General features: G+C 45.5%; 2 protein-coding genes across 13 annotated transcripts in view; both read right to left on the reverse strand.

Moving 5' to 3' along the window:
• The window catches only part of SEC31B (SEC31 homolog B, COPII coat complex component), a 42,231-nt gene extending 39,850 nt beyond the window's left edge, over nucleotides 1-2,381 (reverse strand). For 5 of the 12 annotated variants that reach the window (XM_038009455.2, XM_038009456.2, XM_038009454.2 and 2 more), the window contains exon 1: nucleotides 2,180-2,374. The gene's annotated coding sequence lies outside the window, so the exon portion shown is untranslated. Of the gene's footprint in view, nucleotides 1-2,179 lie in introns of all 12 variants that reach the window. The other 7 variants (XM_007963847.3, XM_007963846.3, XM_073019270.1 and 4 more) reach the window with 5 other exon arrangements.
• Nucleotides 2,382-6,834: 4,453 nt separating this feature from the next.
• NDUFB8 (NADH:ubiquinone oxidoreductase subunit B8) lies at nucleotides 6,835-12,908 on the reverse strand. Its single transcript, XM_007963849.3, has 5 exons — nucleotides 12,757-12,908; nucleotides 12,372-12,498; nucleotides 9,955-10,054; nucleotides 9,369-9,524; nucleotides 6,835-7,025 (listed from the first exon to the last, which is right to left on the reverse strand). Exons 1-5 carry the CDS (start codon nucleotides 12,839-12,841, stop codon nucleotides 6,933-6,935), a joined length of 561 nt encoding a protein of 186 aa, XP_007962040.1. The 5' UTR covers nucleotides 12,842-12,908; the 3' UTR covers nucleotides 6,835-6,932.
• Between the last annotated feature and the right edge of the window lie 2,521 nt (nucleotides 12,909-15,429).

The following is a 15,429-nucleotide window of genomic DNA, read 5'->3' on the forward strand; positions in this document are numbered from 1 at the left end:
AGCCGCTTATATGCAATTTCTAATCAAATATTTCACTTGGATATAGTAGATACCTAATGGGGGCGGGGAACTCCCATTTTAGTCTATCTAAAATGGAATTCTCTATTCTACCATCTCTTCTGGGTTGTTTTTTCAGAAAGGAGCAAAGTCACAATCTCTTCTGTTCTTCCTCCAGTTTTCTTCATCTTGGTAAATGGTTCCACTATCTACCCAATTGCTCAACCCAGAAGTCTGAAAATCCCTCTTGATCCCTCCTTCTTCCTCATTCTCCTCTAATCCATCATTTAGTCTCCCTGATTTTACCTCCAAAGTATATCTTAATCTGTCTACTTTTCTCTTATTTTTCACTGCCAACAGCCTTTTTGATGATATCATCTCTCACCTGGGGTACTACAACAGTCTCCCAACTAGCTATCCCCCTTTCTACTCAAGCCATTACCCAATTTGTTCTTTACACAGCAGCAGGAGTGAACTTCTAAAATAAAACATAGGATTTTGGCATTCCATGCTTAAGATCTTTCAACGATTTCTATCACACACAGAATAAAATTCAAATTTCTTTGAGCCCTGCCCAAAGGCTCCAGCCTACCACTTCAACTTCATCTTTTGATACTTTTCTCCTTATTAATTGTGCTTGAGCCACACTAGCCTTTAATTTCCTGACATTTTCCTTCCTTAGAGCCTTTGCAAATGCTGTTCCCTATACTCTGAATGCTCTTCCCTTCACTTTCTACATGGCTGGCTCCTTATCATATTTTTCTGGGCTCAGCTTCTCACTTCCCCAAATAAGTGAACTATACAATCACAAAAAGTCTCAATTTTTTTCTTCCTAGCAATTTATAATGACATATTTTATTTACATTGACATTGTCGGTCTCTTCCACTAATACGCAAGCTCCACGAGAGCTGGCACTGTGTCCGCTTTTGTTCACCATGTTGTAACTATTTTCCAAACGAACGTCTGGCACATGGTAAAAGCTCGAATCTGGACATCCATTTTAACTCTGTGATTTCTGATCTAATTCCAATGTATATTCAAGGTCCTATCCCAACAGGCTAGCAAAGAGGTAGAAAGGATTTTTTAAAATTACACTGAACTTAGGGAGAAAGCTTGGGACCTACTGTGACCTGCTTGAGTAAGCTACAGTCAGATCAGTCTCACCTACAAAAACAGGAGATAGTATTACTAAATCTCTAACGTACTTTCCAGCGTGAAGAAAGTTTAAGCCTGCCCATTACGCCAAGATTTCCAAGGGACTTTTAAACACTTGTGGCTACTATCAGGTATCCTGTTACCAGCTCAACACTCCAAGTCACCAGTGCCATCTGCTGGTCACAGCCATCTTAATGTTTCTGGGAAAAGATCCCCAATAACAAAAATAGGAGCTGCGATAAGCAGCTGTGCATATCTCATTTAATTCTCTCAGTGGTCCTATTAGGTAAGTACTACGATTACCCCATTTTCCAGAGACGACAACTGGCTAGGCCGGGATGTGAACCCCCATCAGCATCAAGAGCCCGTATTTCTAACCATCCCGTATTTCTAACCATTGTGCTAGTCGCAGCTAAACTCTAGAAAGTGTTTTAATCGCGGACAGTCTAGGAACTGGGAAAAATGGGCTCTTAATTCATATTGTTCAGAGGCATCTATTCACAAAAAAGGGCCCCTCCTGGGGTCAGATTGGCCATGGGGGCGTGAGGCGGAGACCAATGAAATGCTGGACAGACCTGCCGTGCAGGACGGCACCAGCTACCCTTGGCAGCCCAGTCCTTAGGGAGGAAGATCAGCACAGCTTCTTTCCCGCTGTCGCCGAAGAGCGGCGCGCCAGGGTCAGCAATGACAGGCCTTCCCGCCCAGCCCAAACGCAGCGACACCGGGCGGGCTTGGCCGGGCCAGGTCAGGACCAAGGCGGATGGGAAGGCGCGAGGCAGCGCTGAACAGGGAGGCCCTCGTCAGGCTGGGGGCTCCCGTGCGGCAGGGGCAGTAGAGCCGGATCCAATTCAAGGGTAGGCGTAGTGGAGGCCCCCGGCGCCCGGACCCGCGGGCAGGGCTGGCGCAGGCCGGGGGTCTCCGCAGCAAGGGGGCTCCTCTCGGCGCTCTGCCGAGAAAGGAGCAGTGTTCCGGGTCCCCAGCGCAATATCTGCTCCCAGGGACCCCAGACCAGCAGGGCGAACCAACCTGTGCGTCGGATCCCGGGCAAGGGTCAAGCGCGGCGGCCGGAGCCAGTCCTCTGGCAGGGCTCTCGCGCGCAGCCGGGCGCTGTGCACGGCGGCTGCGGAGGGCCAAAAGCGGCGCGGACCTGGCAGGGCACCGCCGAAAACACGCTCTGGGGGCGCCGAGCCCGAGACCCAGACAGACCCACGGAGAACGTTTACAAACAGGATTATAGGTTTTAACCGGACCTCCCTCTCCTACCCTGTGATTGCGCAGTGGGTCAGATCTGGACCAGTAAGTTCTGGTCTATGCAGTTTGAGCCAGGCTCTACGGCCAGTCTCTGAAAACGGAAAATACTAACTCATTATCTATGTATTGAAGGGGGACAAGACCCGACCCTAGCCCCAGGAGCCCTCAGTGGAATCCATTTAGTTGAAAACGTAAAAAGCAATCGAGGCTGTAAATGGCAGTGAGTGTTGCACTGCAGCCCAGCAGAAACTGGCCCAAAAATTTGGTTGAATTAAGGGCTGTTAAGTGTGTGGAGGGTGAGACTACAGGGCCAGGGGCTTCCTGAAATAGTTCAGGAACATAGGAGGGGTGTTATCCTCTGGAGCTGCAAGAACACAGGTGATACTCCAGCAAGGAGGAAGAAGCCAAACCGGCTAATAGGCACCCTGGAATTTTCCATACCGTGAATGCAGGCGGGGATTGGATGCGGATTGTGGAGTTCCAATTCAATTCTGCAGATCAGAGTTACTGAAAATTACAGGGAGGGATGCAATAACATAAAGATTATGTTTTGAGGCTAGCAATATGGAACCCCTTAGAGAGAGCAGAGCTGGAGGCAGGGACTCAAATTAGGAGACGAATAGAACAATCCACGTACTAGGTGATGAAAGCCTGGATTAACATAGTAGTGATGATTGTAAAGGAGAGCTGGACAGGCTCTCCTGACTGATAAAGTCTTTAGAGCCTGGGAGACTACAAAAACTATGGTGGTCTTTTAATAGGGCCAGAGAACTTCAGGTGAGGAGGGGGCCTGAAAAGATCTTTTTAAATTTTTTTTTAAAAATTTTATTTATTTATTTGAGACAGATTATCACTCTATCGCCCTGGCTGGTGTGCAGTGGCGCGATCTCGGCTCACTCCAACCTCCGCCTCCCAGGTTCAAGTGATTCTCCTACCTCAGACTCCCGAGTAGCTGGGACTACAGGTGCACACCACAACGCCGGGCTAATTTTTTGTATTTTTAATAGAGACGGGGTTTCACCGTGTTAGCCAGGATGGTCTCCATCTCCTGACCTTGCAATCCACCTACCTCGGCCTTCCAAAGTGCTGGGATTACAGGCATGAACCACCACACCCAGCCGATCATGTATTTTTTATGTTGAAGAAACTGTGCCACTTCCAAATAAAAATGTTCTGTGGATCACACCTGTAATCCCAGCACTTTAGGAGACCAAGGTGGGCATATCACCTAAGGTCAGGAGTTTGAGACCAGTCTGGTCAACATGGTGAAACTCCGTCGCTACCAAAAATATAAAAATTAGCCAGGCATGGTGGTGCTCGCCTGTAGTCCCAGCTACTTGGGAGGCTGAGGCGTGAGAATAGCTTGAATCCTGGAGGCAGAGGTTGCTGTGAGCTGAGATCGTGCCACTGTACCTCAGCCTGGGTGACAGAGACTCCATCTCCAAAAACAATTCTGTAAGCAGCTTTAGATCTTAGAAACTTCTGCTTCATGCATGATTTCTCTGCATTCCTGCCCGATACACCTCCAAAGACTGGGGCCAGTTATCACGATGGGACCCAACTCGTGACACAACTCCAGTTCCCTTTCATGTGGATTTGGCAATTTTGAAGTCAGACACAAGGTAATTCAGTACATTATCTGTGCCTAGCCCATGCTTCCTACCAAGTACTCAAGTATTTCCTGAACTTCTTAGCTGGCACAACAGGGAATGAAGCCCAAAGAAAAGTAAACAGGGTTGAAAAATAAACCTAAGAGGAGGAGGCAGAAGAGTTACTGATGGAATACTCCTAAAGAAATTTGAAACAGAAGCTTAAGGTCAGTTTTGGGTAGGACATGATTAAACAAAATTAAAAGTGCACTTTCTCAACTCACACCTCTTAAGAATTATTGCTGGGAGTGGTGGCTCATGCTTGTAATCCTAACACTTTGGGAGGCTGAGGTGGGCAGATCACCTGAGGTCAGGAGTTCAAGACCAGCCTGGCCAATATGGTCAAACTATATCGCTACTAAAAAATACAAAAAAAATTAGCTGGGCATGGTGGTGTGCACCTGTAATCCCAGCTATTTGGGAGGCTGAGGCACGAGAATCACTTGAACCTGGGAGGCAGAGGTTGCAGTGAGCTAAGATCATGCCACTGTGCTCCAGCCTGGGTGACAGAGTGAGACCATGTCTCAAAAAAAAAACAGAAAAAAATTCTTTTTGGCCTGGCATAGTGGTCTACACCCATAATCCCAACACTTTGGGAGGCCAAGGCAGGTGGATTCCTTGAGCCCAGAAGTTTAAGACCAGCCTGGGCAACATGGTGAAACCCTGTCTCTACAAAAAAATACAAAAATTAGCCAGGTGTGGTGGTGCATGCCTGTGGTCCCAGCTGCTTGGGAGGCTACAATGAGAGGACCACCTGGGCCTGGGAGGTAGAGGTGCAGTGAGCTGTGATCACACCACTACACTGCAGCCTGGGCAACAGAGTGAGACCCTGTCTCAATAGTAATAATGATAAAGAATTATTTTTGCTTTGTATTATAACTGCTGGTCTCCTATGTAATATTTGAAGGTGATTACTTTGTCTTGCTCAGTTTTATATCTCCAGGGCTTATCAGTGTTTGATACATATTAGACACACAGGTGTTTGTTAAGGAAATCATTATCAAATGCTATAGAGAATGGAGACACATAAAAAGCCAGTGGGGACCTTCAAAGAATACCATTCCACAAGTATCCACTCCCTGACCTCACAGAAGGTCTCTCACTGCCTGCACAGCTAGGACTCCACATCTAATTTGAATGGACTTGCTTCTTTTGGTCACATTAAATGTATGCTTTTTTTATGGGACAGGTTTTCTGGCATATACTGTAACTTAAGAAAATGTCCCCAAAGGAATACAGGTTGGTTCACTTAAAAATGGATGCATGAGGGCTGGGTACAGTGGCTCCTGCCTGTATTCCCAGTGCTTTAGGAAGGTGAGGCAGGAGGACTGCTTGAGGCCAGGAGTTTGAGCCAGCCTGGGCAACATAGCAAGATCCCATCTTAACAAAAAATAAGAAACTTAGGAGTCATACATACCAGTAATCCTACCTACTAGGGAGGCTGAGCAAGGAGGATCCCTTAAGCCCAGGGGTTTGAGGTTACAGGGAGCTATGATTGTGCTACTGCACTTCAACCTGGAGAACAGAGGAAGACCCTATCTCTAAATAAAACAAAAAACAGATGAACGAGATAGACTCTGAAAAACATAGTTTTTCTCTAAGGCTGTCATAGGAGTATGGATGAGTCATTAAAAGTAATCAAAGCTGTGAACATGTTCAGTAGTAACTCACTGACTGTCCTCTAATTCATAAACACAGGTAATGTCAACTTATTAAGAAGCTACGATTCAGAAGCTGCTTTGGAATAAGGAATATTCTTCTTAAAACAGAAATAAGATCAGAGGCAGTCACAGCCTTAGGCAGACAGGACGAAAACACTTATCAGTCCTGTAATACACTTGAAACACGTTAGAGCACAATTTTTTCCAACTAACCACTATTATTAAGGAGATTTTTTTTGAGACAGTCTGGCTGGCTCTGCCGCCCAGGCTGGAGTGCAGTGGCACCATTTCACCACAACCTCCACCTCCTGGGTTCAAGCGATTCTCCTGCCTCAGCCTCCAGAGTAGCTGGGATTACAAGCATGCACCACCAAGCTCAGCTAGTGTTTTGTATTCTTAGTAGAGATGGGGTTTTGCTGTTAGTCAGGCTGGTCTTCAACTCCTGGCCTCAAGTGTTTCACCCGTCTCGGCCTCCCAAAGTGCTGGGATTACAGGCTGAGCACCCACGCCATGCCAAGGTTTTTTTCGAGACAGGGTCTTGCTCTGTTGCCCAGGCTGGAGCAGTGTTGCAAATATGGCTCACTGCACCCTCCTGGGCTCAAATGATCCTCCCATCTCATCCTCCTGCACAGCTGGGACCACAGGCACACACTGCTGTGCCCAGCGAATTTTTTGAAAATTTTTTTTTGCAGAGATGGGGTCTCATCATGTTGCCCAGGCTAATCTCAAAGTCCTGAGCTTCAAGCAATCCTTCTGCCTCAGCCTCCCAAAGTGTTGGGATAATAGGCATGAGCTACCAGACCTAGACTAGAAAGGTTTTTTATGGGAAATAAATCTTGTTTCAACTTGGGAAGTTAGGAACATTTCTTCCTTGACCCTACAAATGGGAAAAGGAGCGAACCTTAACACCTCCACATGGCTAAAACCCTTAAGTACCTTCATAACCCAAGTGAAATTAACAAATTAATATTTTGTGCCTAAGCCCCCATCCACCCCACCCTCCTATCCTTTAAATTTCAGAATAAGAAAACAGGGAAGAGGGCAGACATCAAGCAGAAAAAAAAGGAAAAGGATGCGGTTCCTCAGGGCAGTGACTATTCCTGGGAAAATGAGGCACAAATACCACAGCACTGAGTTTTATTAGGGATTTCATTAAGATTAAATTTCTAGGAATGAGGGAGTCCTAGTTAAGAGGACACAAAAGTCCACGAAGCCTCCTCAGATCTCATAGTGAACCACCGGCTCAGGTTCTTTGGAGGGATCGCCGCCTCGTTCCAGGTACAGATTATTGTAAGGATACTGCTTTGGTCCCTAAGGAAAAAACACAGGTCAGCAAGAACATACATTCAGTCAATACCTGGCTACACCCCACTGAGTTAACAGTCATGCATGGTAAATGGGTACGCAGTAGCCTCTAGTCAGACCCAGCTGGGCTAGGATGGCAGGAACAGCAATCCTCTTCCTCACTCAGCCCAAGGCAGAGAGAAAGCCTAAATTGTAAGAGAAGTGGTGCCTACACTGTAAGGGAGAAGGAGAAAGGGGGAGGGAAGGGAATAGGAAAAGGAGGGGAAGGGAGGAAGAGAGGGAGGGAGGTAAAGAAATAGAAAAGAGAGAGTGTCAGAGGCAACGCTTTCTAAATGAGACGATGCATCCATCCATCCCACTCTCTCTCGGGGTCGAGACAGACTCAATCTCCTTTAAGTCACTCAGCCTCTAATGGTTTCACCACTAAAGTGGCCCAGCAAATGAGGCGTGCAGGAGCAGTGGTGGGGGAAAGCACAGAGGAGACAAGGCTGGAACGTGCTTTAGGGGCTGCTGGCTTTACCAACAAACAGCTGTCAGAGAACACAGCTCAAGGGGAGGAGAAAAGGGTGATATGCTTACAGAACTGAAAAATGGAAGAGCCACACTGTGTTTCTTGCTCTCCTGAAGTCAAGTTAGTGCTCACCCTAGCCCTACGTGCATTCTCCAGCATGGAGCCCCTGGGGCTTGGTAGGAAGGCTCGTGTCAGTGCACACAGACATACCAGCTACCTTCAGGACACTGATTGTCTCTGCAGAGGTAGCACTGGGCAGCCAACTGCAAACACAGCAGCCTCCCTGCTTTCAGTTTCTCTCCTTCCAATACATCCTGGAGACTACTCCCAGATTAATCATCCTAAGAACTCAGCATTCATTATGTCACTCTTCTGTTCGAAAACCCAGAATGGTTCCCTGCCACCTAGAGGCAGACCAAGTCATCACTGTATCCCCAACCACTAGCACAGTCTGCACCAGGTACATAGTAGAGGCTCCATAAATATTTGTCGAATTAATGCTTTATTACACCATCAAGTCCAAATCCCTTAGCAATGACATAAAAGCTGCCCAACCTAACTGATCAACTTATCTCACAATACTTTTTAACATAGTGATTTCCAAATCTAGGTGCACATCAGAATTACCTGGGAGCTTATTAAAAATATGGCTTTTAGAACCCTACCGCGATGCTACTGAATTAGGACCACCAAGAAGCGGGGCCTGGGAATCTGGATTTTTAGCAAGTCTCCAGGAAACCAATGCAGCTGGTTATTTAGGAACCATTTTATACATCTATTCTATTCTAGCTAACTCATTCACCCTCCTTTTCCTTCATTGTTTTCTTTTTCTTTTTTCTTTTTTTTTAGACAGTCTTTCTCTCTTGCCCAGGCTGGAGGGCAGTAGTGTGATTTCAGCTTACTGCAACCTCCGCCTCCCAAGTTCAAAGGATTCCTGTGCCCCAGCCTCCCAAGTAGCTGGGATTACAGGCATGCACCACCATGCCTGGCTAACTTTTTTGTATACTTTGTAGAGACGGGGTTTCACCATGTTGCCCAGGATGGTCTTGAACTCCTGAGCTCAAGCAATCTGCCCGCTTCAGCCTCCCAATGTGCCGAGATTACATGCACAGGTCACCATGCCTGGCCTCCTTCATTGTTTTCTCTTGCCCTAAATGTTTTCTCCAACTTTCCACCACCCAAAGCCTTTGTGTGTGTGTGTATGTGTGTTAGCATCTAGGTAGCCCTTCTCCTTGACAGTAACTCATATACTATCACATACATTCACTATACACATATATACACATAAATTGTACAGAATTCCCACATATCTGTTCAAATGTTGCTCATGTAACTTATCTAAATTTTCTTAACTAACCTTCCTTAAAGCTAGATAATTCATTTCTACATCCTTTACATTCTCCAAAATGTAAGTCTATGCCTATAGTGGACACTTAATTGCTTCCAATATACTACAGGAAGTGCCCTTCACATGTCCAGCAAAGGGTAAGATTTTAGCTCAAGATTCCTTAACTCTACTGTAAAGATCACTTAATGAAATATTGTTGATAAATATAATCCCCAAATGGCAACTCTGGAGACTAGCTGGTTTCCACACACTCATTGCTCATCTAGTCTTCAAGTGTATCTACTCACCGAGACTGGTCCAAGAAGTAGGGGTGGAGAAGTGCTCTGGTACTTGTGGCAGGCCAGTGGGTCAAGGCCCTCCTATCTTCCTATCTCCTAAGACTCCAGGAAGCCAAGCTTAGTATTGGTTGGATTCCTATCCCAGAGACTTCACTCCCTCAGGAAATGGGGCTAAGCAAACATGCCTAAGAGAGCACTTCTCGGATACTCACCACAGGCTGGTAGGAAGGGTACATGTCCCCCACCCAGAACATGAATGTCATGAAAGCCAGGAAACCGAAGAGGTGCATACACATGACATTCCAAGAAACAGGTGTGGGGGATGTATCCACACGGTTCCTGGTGTACATGTCTAAGTGCCAGTGCATCTGAGACAGAAAGACAAATAGCTGTCACATACTACTCTTCCTGCAAAATGCAGGCAAGTCCCCAGTGATCAGAGCCTGATACAAAGTTAGACAGAAGCATTCTACTGCCCTGGGGCAACATGCTGAGAACCAGGTCTAAGGCACACTGCCCTACAGGATTGGATGCTGGCCTCTGTCTAGGTTCTTCTAGGTTCTGCTGAATAGGGACAGCTCAATCATGGAAGCGCACAACTTTCACAGTACAGAGTTTCATGATTCCCAGATGTCCCATTCAGTGTGCCACATGCAACCTCAGATCTCACATCACTGAACCTTGCTTCCTTGAGCAGAAAAGCTTAGTGTTACTTGGTCAAAGAAGTGCCATCTGAGCTAAAGAATCTCCAAGAAGACAAAGGGAGAAGGAAGGTCAAATGAGATATGGTTCTCTCACCGGTTCACCCCAGTTCAACCTCAGGTCCGGTTGGTCCCAGCTATACCATGGATCCCTCTCCTGCTGTGAACGGTCAGGGAGCTTCGGATAGTCGCCATACCTGAGAGACAGCAGGAACTTCTGGAAGGGGCTGTGAGCAGCCTCAGACAATTCAGAGTCTCCTCATCTTATAGATGAGAAACCAAGTGACAGAGATAACTGCCTCACCTAAGGACAAAGGAACTAAATCTCAAGGCAAGAGCTCGAGTTCTAGTCACTAAGCACAGAACTAACCATAGAAGTCCAAATTGTATTTAAAAGTTCATGGCAAGCTCTGAAATATTTTAATGTATATAAGCTTTCCCAGGGCCAGGTGTGGTGGCTCATGCCTGTAATCCCAGCACTTTGCGAGGCCGAGGTAGGCAGATCACCTAAGGTCAGGAATTCAAGACCAGACTGGTCAACATGGCGAAACCTCATCTTTACTAAAAATACAAAGATTAGCTGGGTGTGGTGGCAGATGCCCATAATCTCAGCTACTCAGGAGGCTGAGGCAGGAGAATCACTTGAACCCGAGAGGTTGAGGTTGCAGTGAGCCGAGATCGCGCCATTGCACTCCAGCCTAGGCAACAAGAGTGAAACTGTCTCAAACAAAACAAAACAAAACAAAACAAAAAACCAGCTTCCCCAAACTTCTTTCAATAAAAAGAAAAAAAGTCACACAATCATGTAATATTATAGATGAAAGGGAATTTAGCAATCAATTACAGTCACCTGCCACATAACATTTCGGTCAACGATGGACCACATATACAAAGGGGGTCCCGTAAGTTTGTAATAAAGCTGCCCTATAAATGTGTACCATTTTTTATCTTCTTTTCTTTTTTGAGACAGTCTTGCTCTTGTCGCCCAGGCTGGAGTGCAATGGCACAATCTCAGCTCGCTGCAACCTCCACCTACTGGGTTCAAGCAATTCTCCTGCCTCAGCCTCCCAAGTAGCTGGGATTACAGGTGCCCACCACCACGCCCGGCTAATTTTTGTATTTTTAGTAAAGACAGGGTTTCGCCATGTTGGCCAGGCTGGTCTTGATCTCCTGATCTCGTGATCCACCTGCCTTGGCCTCCCAAAGTGCTGGGATTACAGGTGTGAGCCACAGTGCCCGGCCCATTTTTTATCTTTTATAGCATATTTTTATGTCCCTTTTCTATGTTTAGATACACAAATACCATTGTGTTACAACTGCCCACAGTATTTAGTACAACAACACGCTGTACAGGTTTGTGGCCTAAGAGCAATAGGCCATACCATAAAGCTGTGGTGTGTAGCAGGCTATACTATTTAGGTTTCTGTAAGTAACTCTCTGATGTTCATACAATGAGGAGATCACCTAAAAACACATTTCTCAGAATGTATCCCTGTTGTTAAATGACACATGACTGTACTCTGATTTTCATTAGACAGAAAATGAAAAATTAAAGTTTAGAGTCTGAATCCAAAGTCACCCAGCTAATTGGAATAAAAACAAAAAGGGTACAAATTAGAAAACCATTCTTCTCATAATAACTGTGTTCTTGACCACCCAGCTGGCAGTCATCTCCATGTCTTAAATACCTCATGAGACCTCCTGCTAAGCTGGGTTTTCCCCCAGCAAATCCAGGTTCATCTGACACTGACTCCGAACAAGAATGCTCTTGTCCACAACATAAAAAACAAAACAAAACAGGAAATGATGACAACTAGGCATATGCTACAGAAAATGAGTGTATAGTAAGAAGAATAGAAGTTGCTGAAACCAAGATTTAAAGAGTGATGTTAAGACAGGAAATAAAGGTGATGATAATCACTTCAGATAATTAACCACTGGGATGTTATGTGGGTACAGATACGGAAGAGCGTGGAAGGGATAGGATAACATCAACTGGAGTAAGTAAGGGGGCTGGTTGTTTAATCTGCTTAATAGTTGCTACGATTTCCACAGCACTAACAGAAAAAAAATTTTTTTTTTTTAAAAGAGACATACACATAAATACAGAGTACTCGTTTACAAATAAGGTTCTCATGATAGGAGTCCAGCTCCAGCCTGGTCACATGCCTGGATGACAGCACCTGAGCCCAGCAGATGCTCAATCTAAATGAAACTCGACGCTCTGGATAGAGCCAAGGAAGGTTCCTGCTATTCGGGGGTCCTCGAGGGAGCCATTAAAACCTCGGCTTCCTCATTTAAGGAAACAGCCTGAGCCAAGGAGAAAATTGAAGTCCTCTCAGCTGCAGCTGCTCACCCACCGCCTCCCACCTCCCTCCACAGAGAAAAGCACCCACTCCATTGACTCTGAGGGGTCACGAGAAGGTTCGGGAGAAAGGGTCACAGTCAAGCCACCCAACCCAGCCGGCCTTCTCCCATCACTACTTGGGTGCGAGCAGACCCTCTCTGTCTCACCCCATGCCCTCATCCGGGTAAGGCTCGTAGTCTTCCACACGCATATTATACTTCTTGGCGGCGGCGGCCCGTTCTTCTGGCGTCCTAGGATAGGGCCCCGGGAGCATGTCCTTGGTCATGCGGGAGGCTAAAGCGCAGAACAGAACAAGTCAGAAGCGAGCCTGCTCTTCGGCCGCTCCGAAGGCTTCAAGTCACAGGGGCTGCAGAGATCCGAGATCGGGACTTCGCAGGATCAGCGCGACCCTCCACCCCATTTTCTGCATATCAACGCCACCTCCGCTCCCTACCCGGAGTCTGCCGCCGCGGCATCTACGATCCCCCCTCCCGATACACCAAACCTCAGGCACCCCCTTCCCACAATGAGGTCTCTCCCCTTCTCGCGGACCTGTCCGTGCGCCCAGCGGCACCACGTTCCGGGATGCCCTTTGCAGCCACTGAACTCCCAGGACCCCGGCCCTGGCCACCGCCATCTTCACCTTCTTCACGTTTCCCTTCTGCACATGCGCAAAGACCTGTCACGGCGGCTGAGCCGGGCCAAACGTGACGGAGGAAGCCGGGAGTGAAGAAAAGTCGAAGGGTTCAACATGGGCGGGGTTTAAATACGGAGTTGGGAAGCCAAGGGTTGGATAGAGGCTGGGAGGGATAACCGGGAAGAAGAGAAAACCAGGCAGGTCTTTGACATTTCAGAATGTTGTGTCCTTTTTCTCCCCGAGCTGACTTAGACCCATCCAGGGATGATGGGAACTCGGAACCTGAGCAACTCAGGTAGACAGCTTAACCACCTCCTGCAGGAGCTGTACTAGTGAAATGAGCCTGTCTGACTCTCTTCTCTGGCTGCTTGCTTTCCTGTCCTTCACGGGCACTTCCTCCCATCCCCAAACATGATCATTCTTCAAATTCACCTGTTGGTCTTGCTTGTTCTGTTCTCCAAATGGGTTGATCTTCACTTAGACGCCAGTGCAACACACATATAGGCCCTGAATTGGCTCCTTAGTTTCAGTCCGTGTTTCCATGTGCATGTCTTAGTCGCCTCAACCCAACAAATGTAAAATTAAACCTATCGCCAGAGGCAGCTCTCCATAGATAGCTTAAAGCCTCAGCGTTGGTAGGACTTGGATAAAACAAATTTCAAACCAGCCCATAATGAACAAACTCTAACTCAACAGAAGAATTGGAGGCATTATTATGTTTGCATACGACTGTTTTCACTTGGGATTTGAATAACTTACACATTATAAATATGCACGTATTTCCAGTGACTTTTCAGGTGACCACTGTTTTGGAGCAGAACCTATTATTATAAACATTCTCAAGTATATATCAGAGCAATAAAAATGCATATAGGCTGGGAGCTGTGGCTCACATCTGTAATCCCAACACTTTGGGAGGTCTAGGTTGGAGAATGGCCTGAGACCAGCCTGGGTGACATAGTGAGACTTCATCCCTTTTTTTTTTTAAGTTTTAAAAATAAAAAGTAAACAAACACTGATATATACTATTTAATATATAAATTTTGGGAAGGACTACACAGCAACTTGCTGTCTTGTAAATCAGCATCATTAGTTGATGTTCAAAATAATTGGACAACATCTGCATTCAACCAATAGCAAATCCTGATCCGATTTAGGTCGAGAAACAGAGTTGATCTAATTTATTTTTATTAAGATATTATTTACATACCATAAATTCATCCTTTTAGGCTGGGTGCAGTGGCTCACGCCTGTAATCCCAGCACTTTGGGAGGCCAAGGTGGGAAGATCACTTGAGGTCAGGAGTTCAAGACCAATCTGGCCAACATGACAAAAACCCATCTCTAGTAAAACTACAAAAATAGCCGGGCATGGTGGTGCACGCTTGTAATCCCAGCTAATCGGGAGGCTGAGGCAGGAGAATCACTTGAGCACGAGAGACAGAGGTTGTAATGAGCCGAGATCACGCAACTGCACTCCGGCCTGGGCGACAGGGTGAGACTCTGTCTCAAAAACAGAAAACAACAAACAAAAACAAAAAACAAAAAACAAAAACCCTTTTAAAGTGTATGATAAAGTTATTTTTAGTACATTTACAAAGTTGTGCAATCATCACTATCTAAAACATTTTGATCGCTTCCGGAAAAACCCATACACATTAGCACGTTGCCTCTACTTCTACCTGCTGGCAACCACTAATTCACTTTCTGTTTCTATGGATTTGCTTATTCAGAATAGTTTATATAAATGGATCATTTTATATGTGGCCTTTTGTGTCCATTTTCTTTCACTTAGGATAATGTTTTCAAAGTTTGTCTGTGTTGTAGCACATACCAGTACTTCATTCCTTTTTGGGTTGTATAATATTCCATCATATGAATGTACAGTACAACATTTTATTTATACATTTATTGGTTAATGGACCTTTGAGTTGTTTCTGCTTGTTTGGCTATTATGAATAATGCTGCTATGAACATTCTTGTATAAGTTTTTGTCTGGATGTATATTTTCTATTCTTTTGGTTATATGCCTAGGAGTAGAATTGCTGGGTCATAAGGTAACTCTATGGTTTAACTTTTGAAGAACTGCCAAATTGTTTTTCAAAGCAGCTGTGACATGTTACATCCCCACTAGCAGTGTGTGAGGGTTCCAGTTTCTCCACATCTTTACCAACACTTACTGTCTTTTTTTAGTATCACCATGCGAGTGCCCATGAATGGTACTTCATTGCAGTTTTCATTTGCAATACCCTGATGACTAATAATGCTGAGCATCTTTCCATGTGCTTATTGGCCATGGTATACCTTCTTTGGCGGAATGTCTGTTCAAACCCTTTGTTCATTTTTAAATTGGTTTGTCTTTTTATTGTTGAGTTGTTAAGTTTTCTTTATGTATTCTAGATACGATTGTATCTGATCAGATACACAATTCATAAATATTTTCTCTGACTCATAGGTTTTATAACTTTCTTACAGTATCATTTGGAACCCTGTGTTCATCATGAAAGGGTGTTGGAGTTTGTCAAAAGTTTTTTCTGTGTCTATTGAGATGATCATGTAGGGTTTTTTTTTCTTTTACTAATATAGTGT

This window comes from Chlorocebus sabaeus, chromosome 9 (genome assembly GCF_047675955.1).
Source record: "Chlorocebus sabaeus isolate Y175 chromosome 9, mChlSab1.0.hap1, whole genome shotgun sequence".
NCBI lineage: Eukaryota > Metazoa > Chordata > Mammalia > Primates > Cercopithecidae > Chlorocebus > Chlorocebus sabaeus.

Coding starts and splice junctions, on each gene's coding strand:
- NDUFB8 (XM_007963849.3), bottom strand. CDS start 12,841: ATGGCGGTGGCCAGGGCCGGGGTCCTGGGAGTTCAGTGGCTGCAAAGG. Junction 12,499..12,756: donor GCCGCTGGGCGCACGGACAG/GTCCGCGAGAAG, acceptor TCTGCGCTTTAG/CCTCCCGCATGACCAAGGAC. Junction 7,026..9,368: donor ACCCTTCCTACCAGCCTGTG/GTGAGTATCCGA, acceptor TTTTTTCCTTAG/GGACCAAAGCAGTATCCTTA.